Source organism: Neoarius graeffei, chromosome 25, assembly GCF_027579695.1.
Source record: "Neoarius graeffei isolate fNeoGra1 chromosome 25, fNeoGra1.pri, whole genome shotgun sequence".
NCBI lineage: Eukaryota > Metazoa > Chordata > Actinopteri > Siluriformes > Ariidae > Neoarius > Neoarius graeffei.
The window spans coordinates 39540762-39553475 of record NC_083593.1 but is presented as its reverse complement, the minus strand read 5'-3'; the positions used below and the strand labels follow the sequence as shown (position 1 = coordinate 39553475).

The window sequence follows — 12714 nt, the reverse complement described above, 5'->3', positions numbered from 1 at the left end:
CATCAGGGTTCAAGACCAACAAAATGAAAGTTATGGAGTGGCCAGCCCAATCCCCGGACCTTAATCCGATAGAAAACTTGTGGGGTGACATCAAAAATGCTGTTTCTGAGGCAAAACCAAGAAATGCAGAGGAATTGTGGAATGTTGTCAAATCATCCTGGGCTGGAATACCTGTTCACAGGTGCCAGAAGTTCTCAGAAACCGTGGTTATACAACTAAATATTAGTTTAGTGATTCACAGGAATACTAAATCCTTAAGATTTTTTCAGTTTATACAGTAAATATTTGGAGTTTGTAATGAAAAATGCAGACACTGCTATTTTTTTGAACAGCGCAATGTTCATTTTTCTTCATTTTCTGTAAAGTAATTAAAATATTCATACATTTTTCTTCGTTTTGATGTAGAATATAATGTGCAGTGTTCCCAATGCATGGAAATAAAAACTATTATAAGGATTTTGAGCTTTACTCACGTTTTTAAACACACTGCTATTATTTTGAACACAACTGTATATACACCAAAGAAAACGAAAACAAACAAGAAAAAAAAATACCCATAAGAAGCGACAGAAATAAAAGAGGACATCGAGTAGTTCAGTGCTGTCTTCATATTAACATCAGGCTAAATTGCGGGAAGTATTGGTTTACTTCTGTTGAAGTGATCTACAAAAGGGTTCCAGATTTGATGGAATTCATCTTCACACCCTCTCAATGAGAAATTTTTCCTGACTGTAGATGTTGCATAACATCTTTCAAAAGGGCAGAGTGAGTCGGGGGTCGAGCCTGTTTCCAGTTCAGTAAAATCAGTCTGCGTGCTAGAAGAGATATAAATGTTATCATGCTACATTGACAGCTAGACAGTACGAGACCAGGTTCTTTAACTCCAAAAGATAGCTGTCAGTGGGTTAGGATCAATCACTTTTCCTATGATGTCCGAGAAAGACTGGAAAATCTTTTGCCAGTATATAATTATTCTCGGACAGTGCCAGGACATATGGGCTAACGAGGCTGGTGATTGACCACATCTGTCACATGCAGGATTTATATTTGGATACATTCTACAGAGCTTTACCTTTGAAAAATGTAATCGATGAAGTACTTTAAACTGCAAGAGCCCGTGTCTTGCACAGACCGAAGAGGAGTGCACCTGCTTCAAAGCTCCTGTCCAAAGTTCATCAGTAATGACTGTTCCCAGGTCATTTGTCCAGGCTGTTTTCAAATGATCTAAGGAGGTGGCACCATTTAAACATGAAAGTGCATTGTAAAGAGTCGAGATTCCTCCTTTTGTCAATGGATTCAGTAAGAATATAGAATCCATTGGTGTACTATCTGGTATGTTAGGGAAGGATTTGGTGTTTTTTCTGACAAAATCTTGCAGCTTGGCAGACGTTTTTACCCTCATGTGACCCCGCAGTGTGTAATTGCTGTCATTTTGCAGCCCAACTAAGGGACTGACTGCATCACTGTTATGGCCCTTTTCCACTACCCTTTTTCAGCTCACTTCGGTTCGCTTCAGCTCACTTCAGCCCGACACGGCTCACGTTTCGACTACCTTAGAGCAGCACGACTCAGCTCGCTTCAGCCCTGCTTAGCACCCAAAACTCACACGGTTTTGGAGTAGGGCTGAAGCGAGCCAAACCGAGCCGAGTGGGGCTAGGGGCGTGAGCAGACACTCCCCTGTGCACTGATTGGTGAGGAGGAGTGTCCTCACATGCCCACACACGCCCCGCGAGCACGCTGGGATCTGTAAACACCGTAAACCCGGAAGAAGAATAATTACGAATTACGAGAATTTCTGAAGCCTTATGCGCCTCGCCTCATCTATACGCTCTTGCCAGTATCTGTTGGCGTTGTCGGTGACAACAAGCCACAGCACCAAGACCAGCAACACTAACGACTCCATGTTTATTGTTTACTATCCGGGTCGTGAGACTACCGCTTAAAAGATCACTGATGTCACTGTTTGCGCCGCCTAACGACATCATGTGACGTCCACCCACTTTCGCTAACTCCACCCAATGTGTCCACCCACTTCCAGCCAGCACGGTTCAGCGCGGTTGTAGTCGAAATGCAACTCCAACAGCCCCACTCAGCTCGACTCAGCCCGACTCGGCACGGCTCAGCCCGACTCAGCCGCGTTGGTAGTGGAAAAGCGGCATTATTGTGTCGGTGCTTTTATGAAGAAACTTTTTCATTGATTCTGATGATATGCCTTTATACACTTCGTTACATACATACTAGCAAAAGTTATTTAGCTGATATCTACGTAAGCTTTCTATAATGCAAAAAAAAATCTCCTTCTGATTCAACATCTGGTATATTTTATACCCACCTGGACATGAAGAGCTAGTACTCTTGGGTGCACGTAAATCCCCTGGAGGACTCTTAGGAACAGGGAACATATCCAGCGAACATAAATTTGGTACATTTTCTGCCAGTTTAAGTGGAACCAGTATGTCAGTGGAAAGTACAAAAGAATCACAGCCTATTTTTTTCAACAAAGTACTGTTTATTCTATTAAGAAGTAAGGCGAATAATTTTAGCCATGCTTCACCTTCAGTTACGTTCGTGTTGTCCAGTGAAGCCAGAAATTCAGTCCCAATTAAACCCACTGTAACAGCAAAATCTCATGACTGAAACATGAGGATAGAGAAGCTGTAGATTTGAGCAGGATCAGGGTTAAGGGCCTGTTTGGGAAGTGCTGGGATTTGAACTCGCAACCTTCTGGTCACTAACTGAGCCTCAAAACTACGGTCTCTAATAGTAGTGGCTGTATTTAACGTGTATTCTTGTGCTGTTTTCGGTATTTATGAGGTGGCTTAATTTTTTAATTTTGCTTTGTTTGTCTCACTTTTTTTCCATTGACCAACATTTGTAGTATTTTTATTGACTTATTTTTTTAACGCTGCCATCTTGAAAACAGCTGCATGTGTGATGTGGAGCATTTTGCTGTTTGTATGTGCGAGCTGTCATTTTGACTCCCTGGCTGTTTGTAACATGCCTGTACAAGCTATTTCTCAGGAATTTCCAAAAACAACAGGCGTTAACTAAACCAATTAGTATGGATTTGAGAAAGATTGAAATGCAAGTGTCTTTTATCCTGTTGGAACTTGTGACGATATCATAAGCATGTCAAACACTGTTCTTTTTAGCACTGCAAATTGTCCGAAAGGCACAGTGAGTGTATGTTCTGGGAAATGCTTGGAAGTTTTCAATGCGTTAAACCACACAGGTACTGAAATGTGCTGGGCGTGCTTTCATATTGCGACAGCAAGTGCCTGTAATTGTTTGCTATACTGAAAGCGTCTGGTTGCTTTTAGTGAATGTTTTTTTTTGGGGGTGGGGTGGGGGGGGTTAATTGGTGTTTCAGAGCCGTGTAATCATGAGAGCATTTTCGAAAGAAATAATGCTTTGAGATTGTTTGGAGTCCTCAAAGTGTTTCTGCAATTTTAGTACACCTGATTATGGTTATAGCTGTTCTAGTTAGATACATGCAGTAGATATAACCCAAATTGACAGGCGAGTTAATTTGAACATGATGCCAGCCAGGAACAGTGTGTTTATAATAGAAAGATGTTCAATTCCTAATCTAGAGCTCAATCATGAACATCAGTTCAAATCTAACAGCAAGAGGAAAAAAATGCAGTTAAAAGTTTCAGCTAATGAGTTGAGCTAATCAGTACTCTTGTTTGTCTCGCAGACCTTTCCATGTGGAGCCGAGGAACATCATAGAGCACTCGACTCATGAGCAGGTTTCTGCTGAGGCTTCGGCGCTGAACAGCAGAGTTCATTATTATAGTCGTCTGTCTGCGTCGTCAGACAGGCTGCTGGTAATCTATGTGCTGTTTATCCTCTTTTATAAAACTGAATACACCAACATATGATTTCACGTGTCTGGCTACTGTGCTTTATGTAAAACTGTGTTTATTGAGAGTGGTGCAGCAGATAGCATTGATCTTTCTCAACTCCAGGATCCACTGAGCTTGGGTTTTTCTCATGTTCTCCTCAAGTCTTTCGTGGGTTTCACAACAGGTTCTCCAGTTTCCTTTCACCTCTTAAAAACATGCCAGACTCGTATAATTGCCTCTAGGCATTAATGGGTTTGTGTGCATTACGATGGACTGGTTTCCCATCCAGGGTGTACTCCCATCTCACGCCCAGTATTCCCAGGATCCACCGCAACCTTAACCAGGACAAAGCAGTTACTGAAGATGAATGAATATGTTCATTTGAAATGCTCAGTGGATAACTAGAGCACCATTAAGTAAATGGATGCTTCATATGGTTGAAGTCCAGAGATGATCCTTTCCTATTACAGTGGTGCTTGAAAGTTTGTGAACCCTTTAGAATTGTCTATATTTCTGCATAAATATGACCTAAAACATCATCAGTAAATAAATAAATAAATAATACAATAAATATAACAATAAATACATAAATAAAACAATAAATAAATGACCAAGTATAATATTTTTGTCTCATTTGTTTAACTGGGTTCTCTTTATCTACTTTTAGGACTTGTGTGAAAATCTGATGATGTTTTAGGTCATATTTATGCAGAAATATAGAAAATTCTAAAGGGTTCACAAACTTTCAAGCACCACTGTATCTTCAGTCGTCAATGTTTCAGGTTTAATATTGATTTAACTTGTGCTGGAACCCGAATTGCACAGTGAGAGCAAGCTGACCATGTCGAGTTGCTGATTACATCGCTTTAATTCTAAAGTGATTGAAAAGCAGATGACGTCCAAGCGTTCGTTGTGCCATGACTTTGTCGTGAGGTAATGTTTTTGTTTTTGACATCTGACCTCTGAAGGCTCCCCCTGATCATGTGATTCCTCCACGTGAAGAGATCTACGTTTACAGCCCTCTGGGAACAGCGTTTAAAGTGCCAGGAGGAGAGGGTTCTGCCAAAAACCCTAGTATAGTCACGATGTATGTATTAGAAATGTAGATGTTTTTGAATTCTTATCGTAAACCTTTTACGCCTGAAAACATGCCAGTGGAATAATGAAGCCACTTGTTTGTGCAGTTTTGCTATCTGGAACACGATGATGGGAACGTCCATACTGAGCATACCATGGGGAATAAAGCAGGTGTGTTTTTAAGTTTTAGTTTTCATTCAAAATCTCTGTGTATCACTTGCCTGTAACTGGCTTTCTTGTTTGGTTTGCAGTCTGGGTTCACACTAGGAGTCATCATCCTCATCTTAATGGGTTTACTTACACTCTACTGTTGTTACAGGATTCTGAAGTCCACTAAATCAATACGTAAGCCAGCCACACAGCTCTTATCTCTGTCTAAAAAAACTAAGTCGTAATGGTTTTTCCATGGTCAGCTCTTAAATAGCACTGATGAGTCATGTGATTGAATTAAGGTGGGGTTTACATTAGACCGTATCAGCGGATCATCAGATTAACGTTTTTAAAACGATTAGTGTGCACACAGCAACGCCAGTACACGATTCGCATGCACATAGCAACGCCAATACACGGATACGCTCGGCTCCGCAGGCATCCTGCGCTCCAAATCACTCCGCCCTGAACAGCGAGTGCCCTCTGGAGGGTGCGCACTCCGGCCCTGCGCAGCTCACAGAGCACGCGAGTATAGCGCACGAGCAGTGATTCGGGACTGAGCCGCTGTGTGTGTGATCTCCGTGCATGTCGGGCATGCGCGTCACTTACCACTTGCAAGTGGAAGGATGGCAAGCCTAAAGACAATCATAACTACACAATGGGCAGTATTTGCATCAGTATTTGCAGTATTTTCATACTTTTATACTCTTTAATGAAAGGTGATACAAGGCGGAAGTCCGTGCCGTTTTTCAGCAGTCGCGTCACATGACCAATGCCAGCGAATCAGGAAGGTGGATGTCACAGTGACGTTGTCCAATGACGACGCCAGCTAGAGCTCAGCACAGCGTATCCGCGTATTCTGAATGTTTACACAGCACCGGACCAGACACGATCTGGATTGAATACGTGGACCCTGGCGGATTCCCGTTTCCCGGCGTTTCCCGGCGTTTTAATGTAAACGGACAGTGCATCCGCAAAGAAAACGAGACAGATACGGTCTAATGTAAACTTGGCCTAAGTCGAGGCCTGTTTTTTTTTTTTTCCCCCTTTGTAAAGCACATTAATGCATTTTAATGCATGAAATTAATCCATTAAAGCTGCTATAATAATAATGTTGTTGTTGTTGTTGTTGTTGTTGTTATTATTATTATTATTATTATTAGTCGTAATAGTATTGTGTTTCTGGGCAGATACACGATACTTGTAAAATAGATTTCAGATACAATAAAGGAGGTGCCCTGTGATGACCTGGCGACTTGTCCAGGGTGTACCCCGCCTTTCGCCCGTAGTCAGCTGGGATAGGCTCCAGCTTGCCTGCGACCCTGTAGAACACGATAAAGCGGCTACAGATAATGAGATGAGATAAAGGAGGTAATGCTTTTAGACAGGACAGGAGCATTGCCCAGCTCTCAGCATTGCAAAAGGTGCGTGGAAAAACTCCCTTTTAGCAGGTCGGCGTTACCACTGATCCCTCCTTACTCTGGCGTTACTGAGCTGTTTAACTGCTGTTGGTACATGTTCCATTCTTGGATTCATCTACTACTTCCTTATGTATTTGTCACATTTAGCACCACGATTTATGTTCCACCTTTGCTTTTTTGTGTCCTGAATGTGGAGTCAGCATTTTATCGTAGATACATCCTGTTACAGGGATTCAGCAAATAATAGGTCATAGTTCAAATGTGAAAAATGATTATTTGGTGTTTTTGTAACATGCAGAATTCTAGAGATTACTCTGATACGAACCGTTTCTTCACTTCTTATTACAGCTTCTATCGATACTTCAGACTGGGAGTTCCCTGATGTGTGTAAATATTACTTTGGGAGTTTTGGACAGTGGTCAAGTCTGTTCTTTTCCATGGTATCGCTGATTGGGGCAATGGTGGTGTACTGGGTGCTTATGTCCAACTTTCTGTTTAACACAGGCAAATTCATCTACAGTAAGCAGCTATTGTGTCATGCTACTTCCCTGAATTCAGTGATTCATTGTAGTTGAGACAATGATTTAATCTGTCCTGAGGTCAAAGTGCTTTTCTTTCTGCCACCAGACTATGTTCACCATGTCAACATTTCTGATTCAGATTTTGGCACAAATGGAACAGAGAGAGGTTAGTATGTGAGATATTTCAGCCTAGGAGCTCATCATTTCCTAATGTGTAGCATTTATTTATATATATATATATAGTCAGGAACTACTTTAATAGGAATCCCTGTACCATATGCCATTATCCAGTCAGCCAAGCAAACGGCAACATAGCAGATCATAAAATTATGCAGATATGGGTAAAGAGTTGCAGTTTACGTAGAATGGAAAGCAAAAAACATCCAGTCAGCAGTAATTCTGTGGGCAGAAATCCTTTGTTGATGAGAGTGAGCAGAGAATGACAGGAAGTCAAAAGTAACTTAACTTTACAACCAAGGTGAGGAAGAAAAAAAAAATCTCAGAACGCACAACACATCACACTTTAGGTGGATGGGCTACAACAGCAGAAGACCACGTCAGGTTTCACTCCATGTCAAGACGCATGAAAGGTGTGATTTAAATGTCAGGGTTATTCCAACAAGTATTGATTTCTGAACTCATTTCTAAGTTCAGTCATTAGTATCGTCTTGTTTAAAATTGAATATGATCTTGTTTTCTATGCATTATTCAAGGTCTGAAAACATTTCATCTTATTTTTTTTATTTTAACCAGTTGTCATTTCCTGCAATTAAATGCTCTAAGTGACAATATTTTTTTAATGTCGAATTTGGGGGAAATGTCAGTAGTTTATGGAATAAAACAAAAAATGTTCATGTTCCTCAAACATATACCTATAAATAGTAAAACTAGAGAAACTGATATATACACTCCTCTCCTCTCCCTGGTCACTTTAACAGGAACTTGTTCTTGATTCGAAGATTCCTGTTCTTAGCTGCAGGAGTGGAACCCAATGTGGTCTTCTGCTGTTGCATGCTGAGATGCTTTTCTGCTCACCACAGTTGTGAAGAGTTGTACTATATCCTTGCTGGCAGCTCGAACCAATCTGGCCATTTTTCTCCGACCTCTCTGATCAACAAGATGTTTCCACCCGCAGAACTGTCGCTCGCTCAATGTTTTTTGTTTTTCGCACCATTCTGTATGTGGCGGCACGGTGGTGTAGTGGTTAGCGCTGTCGCCTCACAGCAAGAAGGTCCGGGTTCGAGCCCCGTGGCCGGCGACGGCCTTTCTGTGCGGAGTTTGCATGTTCTCCCCGTGTCCGCGTGGGTTTCCTCCGGGTGCTCCGGTTTCCCCCACAGTCCAAAGACATGCAGGTTAGGTTAACTGGTGACTCTAAAATTGACCGTAAGTGTGAATGTGAGTGTGAATGGTTGTCTGTGTCTATGTGTCAGCCCTGTGATGACCTGGCGACTTGTCCAGGGTGTACCCCGCCTTTCGCCCGTAGTCAGCTGGGATAGGCTCCAGCTTGCCTGCGACCCTGTAGAACAGGATAAAGCGGCTAGAGATAATGAGATGAGATGGGATGAGACCACAGTGAAAGGCACAGAGATCACAATAATGTTTCCCGTTCTGATATTTGAACTGAACATTAACCGAAGCGCTTGATTTGTATCTGCATGATTTTTATGCACTGTGCTGCTGTCAAGGGATTGGCTGATTAGATAACCGCATAAAACAGCAAGTGTATGGGTGTCCGTAATAAAGTGACTGGTGAGTGTATAGTATACTTACTAAACTAATGCTTAATGAGCTCCATGTGTACTGTAGTAGGAGTAATCTAATTCCATCATCTCTTCCAGTGATTTGTCCGTATCCAGATAATAACAGAAGCGTTAGCCAGCATTATAACAGTGATAATAATACAGATGCAGCATTGTTTGACCACTGGTGGAATAAAACCAACACCATCCCTTTGTACCTTATTGCGCTACTTTTGCCACTGCTCAACTTTCGTTCGGCCGCCTTCTTCGCCAGGTTCACCTTTCTTGGTAAGGCTTTTTTTTCTTTCATGACTATGATCTGTGTGTCTATTTTGTTCCATTTTGCTTTGATGTGCTGGAAAAGTAAAAGCAGGTTCATTTGAATATTTGGATTTGGTAGGATAATAAAGTGCATCTGATGTTTCATGGTGATAGATTTTGAATATCTCGTGAAACGTGTGTTATGTGCTGCATTTGTTTATTATGGGAAGTCGATTTGCATTTTCCTATAAGGGAGTTATTATTTTTCTGTATTTTCCATGTTGACTTTGTTTGTTTGTTTGTCAGGTTAACCACGTGACTAGACTGTTGTTGAAACGGTCGTTTGTTTCATTTCACGCAGGTACTATTTCAGTGGTCTATCTCATCATCTTGGTCACACTTAAATCTTTTCATCTCGGCTTTCATCTGGAGTTCCATTGGTTCGATTCCACCCATTTTTTTGTCCCAGGTAAACACCAGTATCAGGTCGAGATGAATTGACATGATTCTGCATTGTAGTGCCATAGTGATAAAACGAGAGAGAACCGGTACATATAAGAGAGAAAGAACTGATTTTTTTTTTTTTTTTTACAGGCATAAGGGAGAAAAAAAAATAAAATCCTATCTTTTTTCTTTCCATAAAAGACATCCTGCATGACTACATGCCAGTAGTGAGGTTTATTGTTTAATTCATAGCAAGCACTAGATTTTCAAATAAAATAAAATGGCTCAGGATGGCGTCAAGCCCTCAGTGATCATCATGTCACTTTACTGCTCAGCGTATTTTGCTTTAAACAAAGATAGGAAAGCTATAATTATTGAACCAAGCTGTTTCATTATTCATCTCTAATCTGTGTGTGGGGGTTTGTGTAGAGTTCAGAGCCTGGTGTCCTCAACTCACTGGTGTTCTCACTCTGGCCTTCTTTATCCACAACTGCATCATCACCCTCATGAAGAACAATAAGAATCAGGAGAACAATGTGAGTGCTGCTTTCCCCTGTTTTATTCGTTTCCCATGCCATAATTTTTTCACATATCTTACAATAACCTGTCTGTTTCAGTTGTTTATAGTTGACTGATTCACAGTCATCAAATCCAGCCATCTAGAAGGCCATGTTAGATTATTTTATCCGTTACTGCATACAGAAGTATCTTCAGAAACTGAGATTTTATAGTTTTGCATGTGACTGAACTATGAAGAACAGAACTACGAGTCTCTGTGGTAAATGCCGGTCAGGTGGTGTTCACTGTGACTTCATCAGTAGGCTGTTGTGAGCAGAAGTTATGGTTTTTAGAAGAAAGTATTGCTTGTTTAACGTCTTTTTTTTTTTTTTTTTACTGCATATCCTGCACTTTTCTGATCATGTGCAATGCTGAAGTCCGATGAAATGAATAATCTTTTTTGCTGGGTTTTCTGTTCTTCTCAATTTGCGAAAAATAAGCTAATTTTATCTTAATTTCTAGTAAATTTAAGTTACTTTTAACATCAATAGAGTAGAAAGGGAGAAGAATGGCCAGGCTAGCTTGAGCCAGCAGGAAGCCTGTAGTAACTTAAATAACCACTCTTTACAACCGTGCTGAGCAGAAAAGCATCTCAGAACGCTCAACACATCCAACCTTGAGGTGGATGGGCTACAATAGCAGAAGAGCACATCAGGTTCTACTCCTGTCACCCACGAACAAGAATCTGATGCAAAAGTGGACACAGGCTCATCAAAACTGGAGCGCTTAGGAAAAGCGTTGTAGTCAAATCATTAAAAAAATAAAAAGTTACCTTAAGATCTTGATTTGTATTTGCATCGTTGTTTGCATTGCACTGCTGCTTCACGGTTGACTGATTTTTGTATAATTTCCTGAATGAGCAGGTTGTAGACATGTTCCTGTTAAACTGGATGTTGAGTAAATATGAAATGGGATCTAAACATGACTTCTGAATAACTTTTTTTTTTGGTATCTACTTATTTATCCAATGAACTGAGCTTCATTTCTATAAGCAAAACCGTCTTTTGGATTTGTCACGTTTCTTTGCTGCAAAATAATTTTGAAAATTCCTACCGGTTAAATAGCTACTGGTTCTGACTTTATACCACGCGAAACACACCACTACAAGTTGCTGTTGAATGTTCTCATGCTCGTTTTCCTATCTAAAGTGCTGATGACACGTTTTTGACATCTTTGGTGATGTTTTATAACATAAAAAGTAATTCCTGATGATCCATATATTAATTCACGAAGGCGCCTATTTTACAAGTTATGATAAAAAACGCGGCTATTTGGGCAAATTTGACAGGGCTGCAGCACCCAGGAGACGAAAGAGGAGGAGGAGCTATATGACGTCAGCGAAAGAACCTTCCTCCTAACTTACCAGTTTGTTGTTGATGCGACAGGTGTTCAGTTTGTCATTATTATTATTATATGTTATTTTATTTTTATATAAGTTATTATGCCTTCGCGTTGTGTTGCCGGCTTTTGCTCCAAAACCTACAAGGATGGGGTAAGTTTATTCAAGTTTCCCAGAGATCCCGAGCTGCATGCGAAGTGGGTGAAGCAAGTCAGGCGCACTTGTGACAAGTGGGAGCCCTCACCAACATCCGTCCTGTGCTCTGAACACTTCGATTTGGATTGTTTTGACACCCTTCCCAGCTTAAAAGAATCTCTTGGGTGTTCAGTTCAGCACAAACGTGTGTTACTACCATCAGCAGTGCCTACACAGTGTTGCCAGATTGGGAGGTTTCCCGCCCAGTTGAGCGGTTTCAAGTGCATTTTGGTGGGTTTTGAACATATTTTGGGCTGGAAAACGTCAGCAGTATCTGTTGCCAGATACTGCTGACGTTTTCCAGCCCAAAATATGTTCAAAACCCACCAAAATGCACTTGAAACCGCCCATTCTGGGCGGGATTCCTCCCAATCTGGCAACACTGCCAGTATTCCGGAGGGGGTCTACTAGTAGCAATGCCGGATCCAAAGACAGTCCTCCTGTCAGAACATGTGTTGTGAAACGACATAAGATAAAGGTACGTAGAGCTATAGATTCTACATGATAATCATAAATGTAATCATAAAGTCGGCGTGATATCAGTCATGTATTTGCTTGTGAATGCTTGCGGCTTTCATGTAACTGCCGCCTAGCAACGAGAGGCAAAGGGTAAAGAGGGTAGGCTATCATAGATTCTATTCGGAAGAGATCAACACAATTCTAGACTCCCAGAAGAGGAAGAGCTAGCACTAGAGAGTTCACCGGCGTTTTCATGCGCCATTTCCATTGAGTAGAACCAGAGTAGAACAGCCACTGAACCGCAGCGTGTTCTTCCGCTGATGTCACAACATGGCCGCGAGCCACGGACCCAGTTTTCTTGCGCTGTGCAATTAAAAGTTGGATGTTTGCATAACAGCTTCTTTTCACGTAATTATAACAGAAATCTAACATTTTTGCTATGTTGTTTAGTTTATTTAAGAAATTTCATAGTCATGTTCGTGTCATCAGCACTTTAATGTTTAAAGGCTTTAATGAGAGAGATTTTTTTTTTTTTTCCCCCAGGTTCGGGATTTGTCCCTGGCTTACCTTTTAGTAGGCTTAACCTACCTCTATGTGGGAGTTATGATCTTTGCTTCTTTTCCTTCTCCACCATTGCCTAAAGACTGCATTGAACCAGTAAGCCTCATTTCCTCTTTATGTCCTGTCTGTGAGCTGTAAAGC

The 12714-nt window shown here is 41.2% G+C and overlaps 1 protein-coding gene across 5 annotated transcripts in view; it reads left to right on the top strand.

Annotated features, from left to right (window-relative positions):
• Positions 1 to 12714, top strand: part of slc38a9 (solute carrier family 38 member 9) — a 54770-nt gene that overhangs the window by 14557 nt on the left and 27499 nt on the right. For all 5 annotated transcript variants that reach the window (XM_060909729.1, XM_060909725.1, XM_060909726.1 and 2 more), the window contains exons 3-12: positions 3701 to 3830; positions 4817 to 4935; positions 5033 to 5096; positions 5177 to 5270; positions 6845 to 7015; positions 7124 to 7183; positions 8856 to 9044; positions 9379 to 9486; positions 9891 to 9997; positions 12556 to 12669. In XM_060909729.1, the coding sequence (XP_060765712.1) occupies positions 3701 to 3830; positions 4817 to 4935; positions 5033 to 5096; positions 5177 to 5270; positions 6845 to 7015; positions 7124 to 7183; positions 8856 to 9044; positions 9379 to 9486; positions 9891 to 9997; positions 12556 to 12669 (1156 nt within the window). The remainder of the gene's footprint in view (positions 1 to 3700; positions 3831 to 4816; positions 4936 to 5032; positions 5097 to 5176; positions 5271 to 6844; positions 7016 to 7123; positions 7184 to 8855; positions 9045 to 9378; positions 9487 to 9890; positions 9998 to 12555; positions 12670 to 12714) is intronic.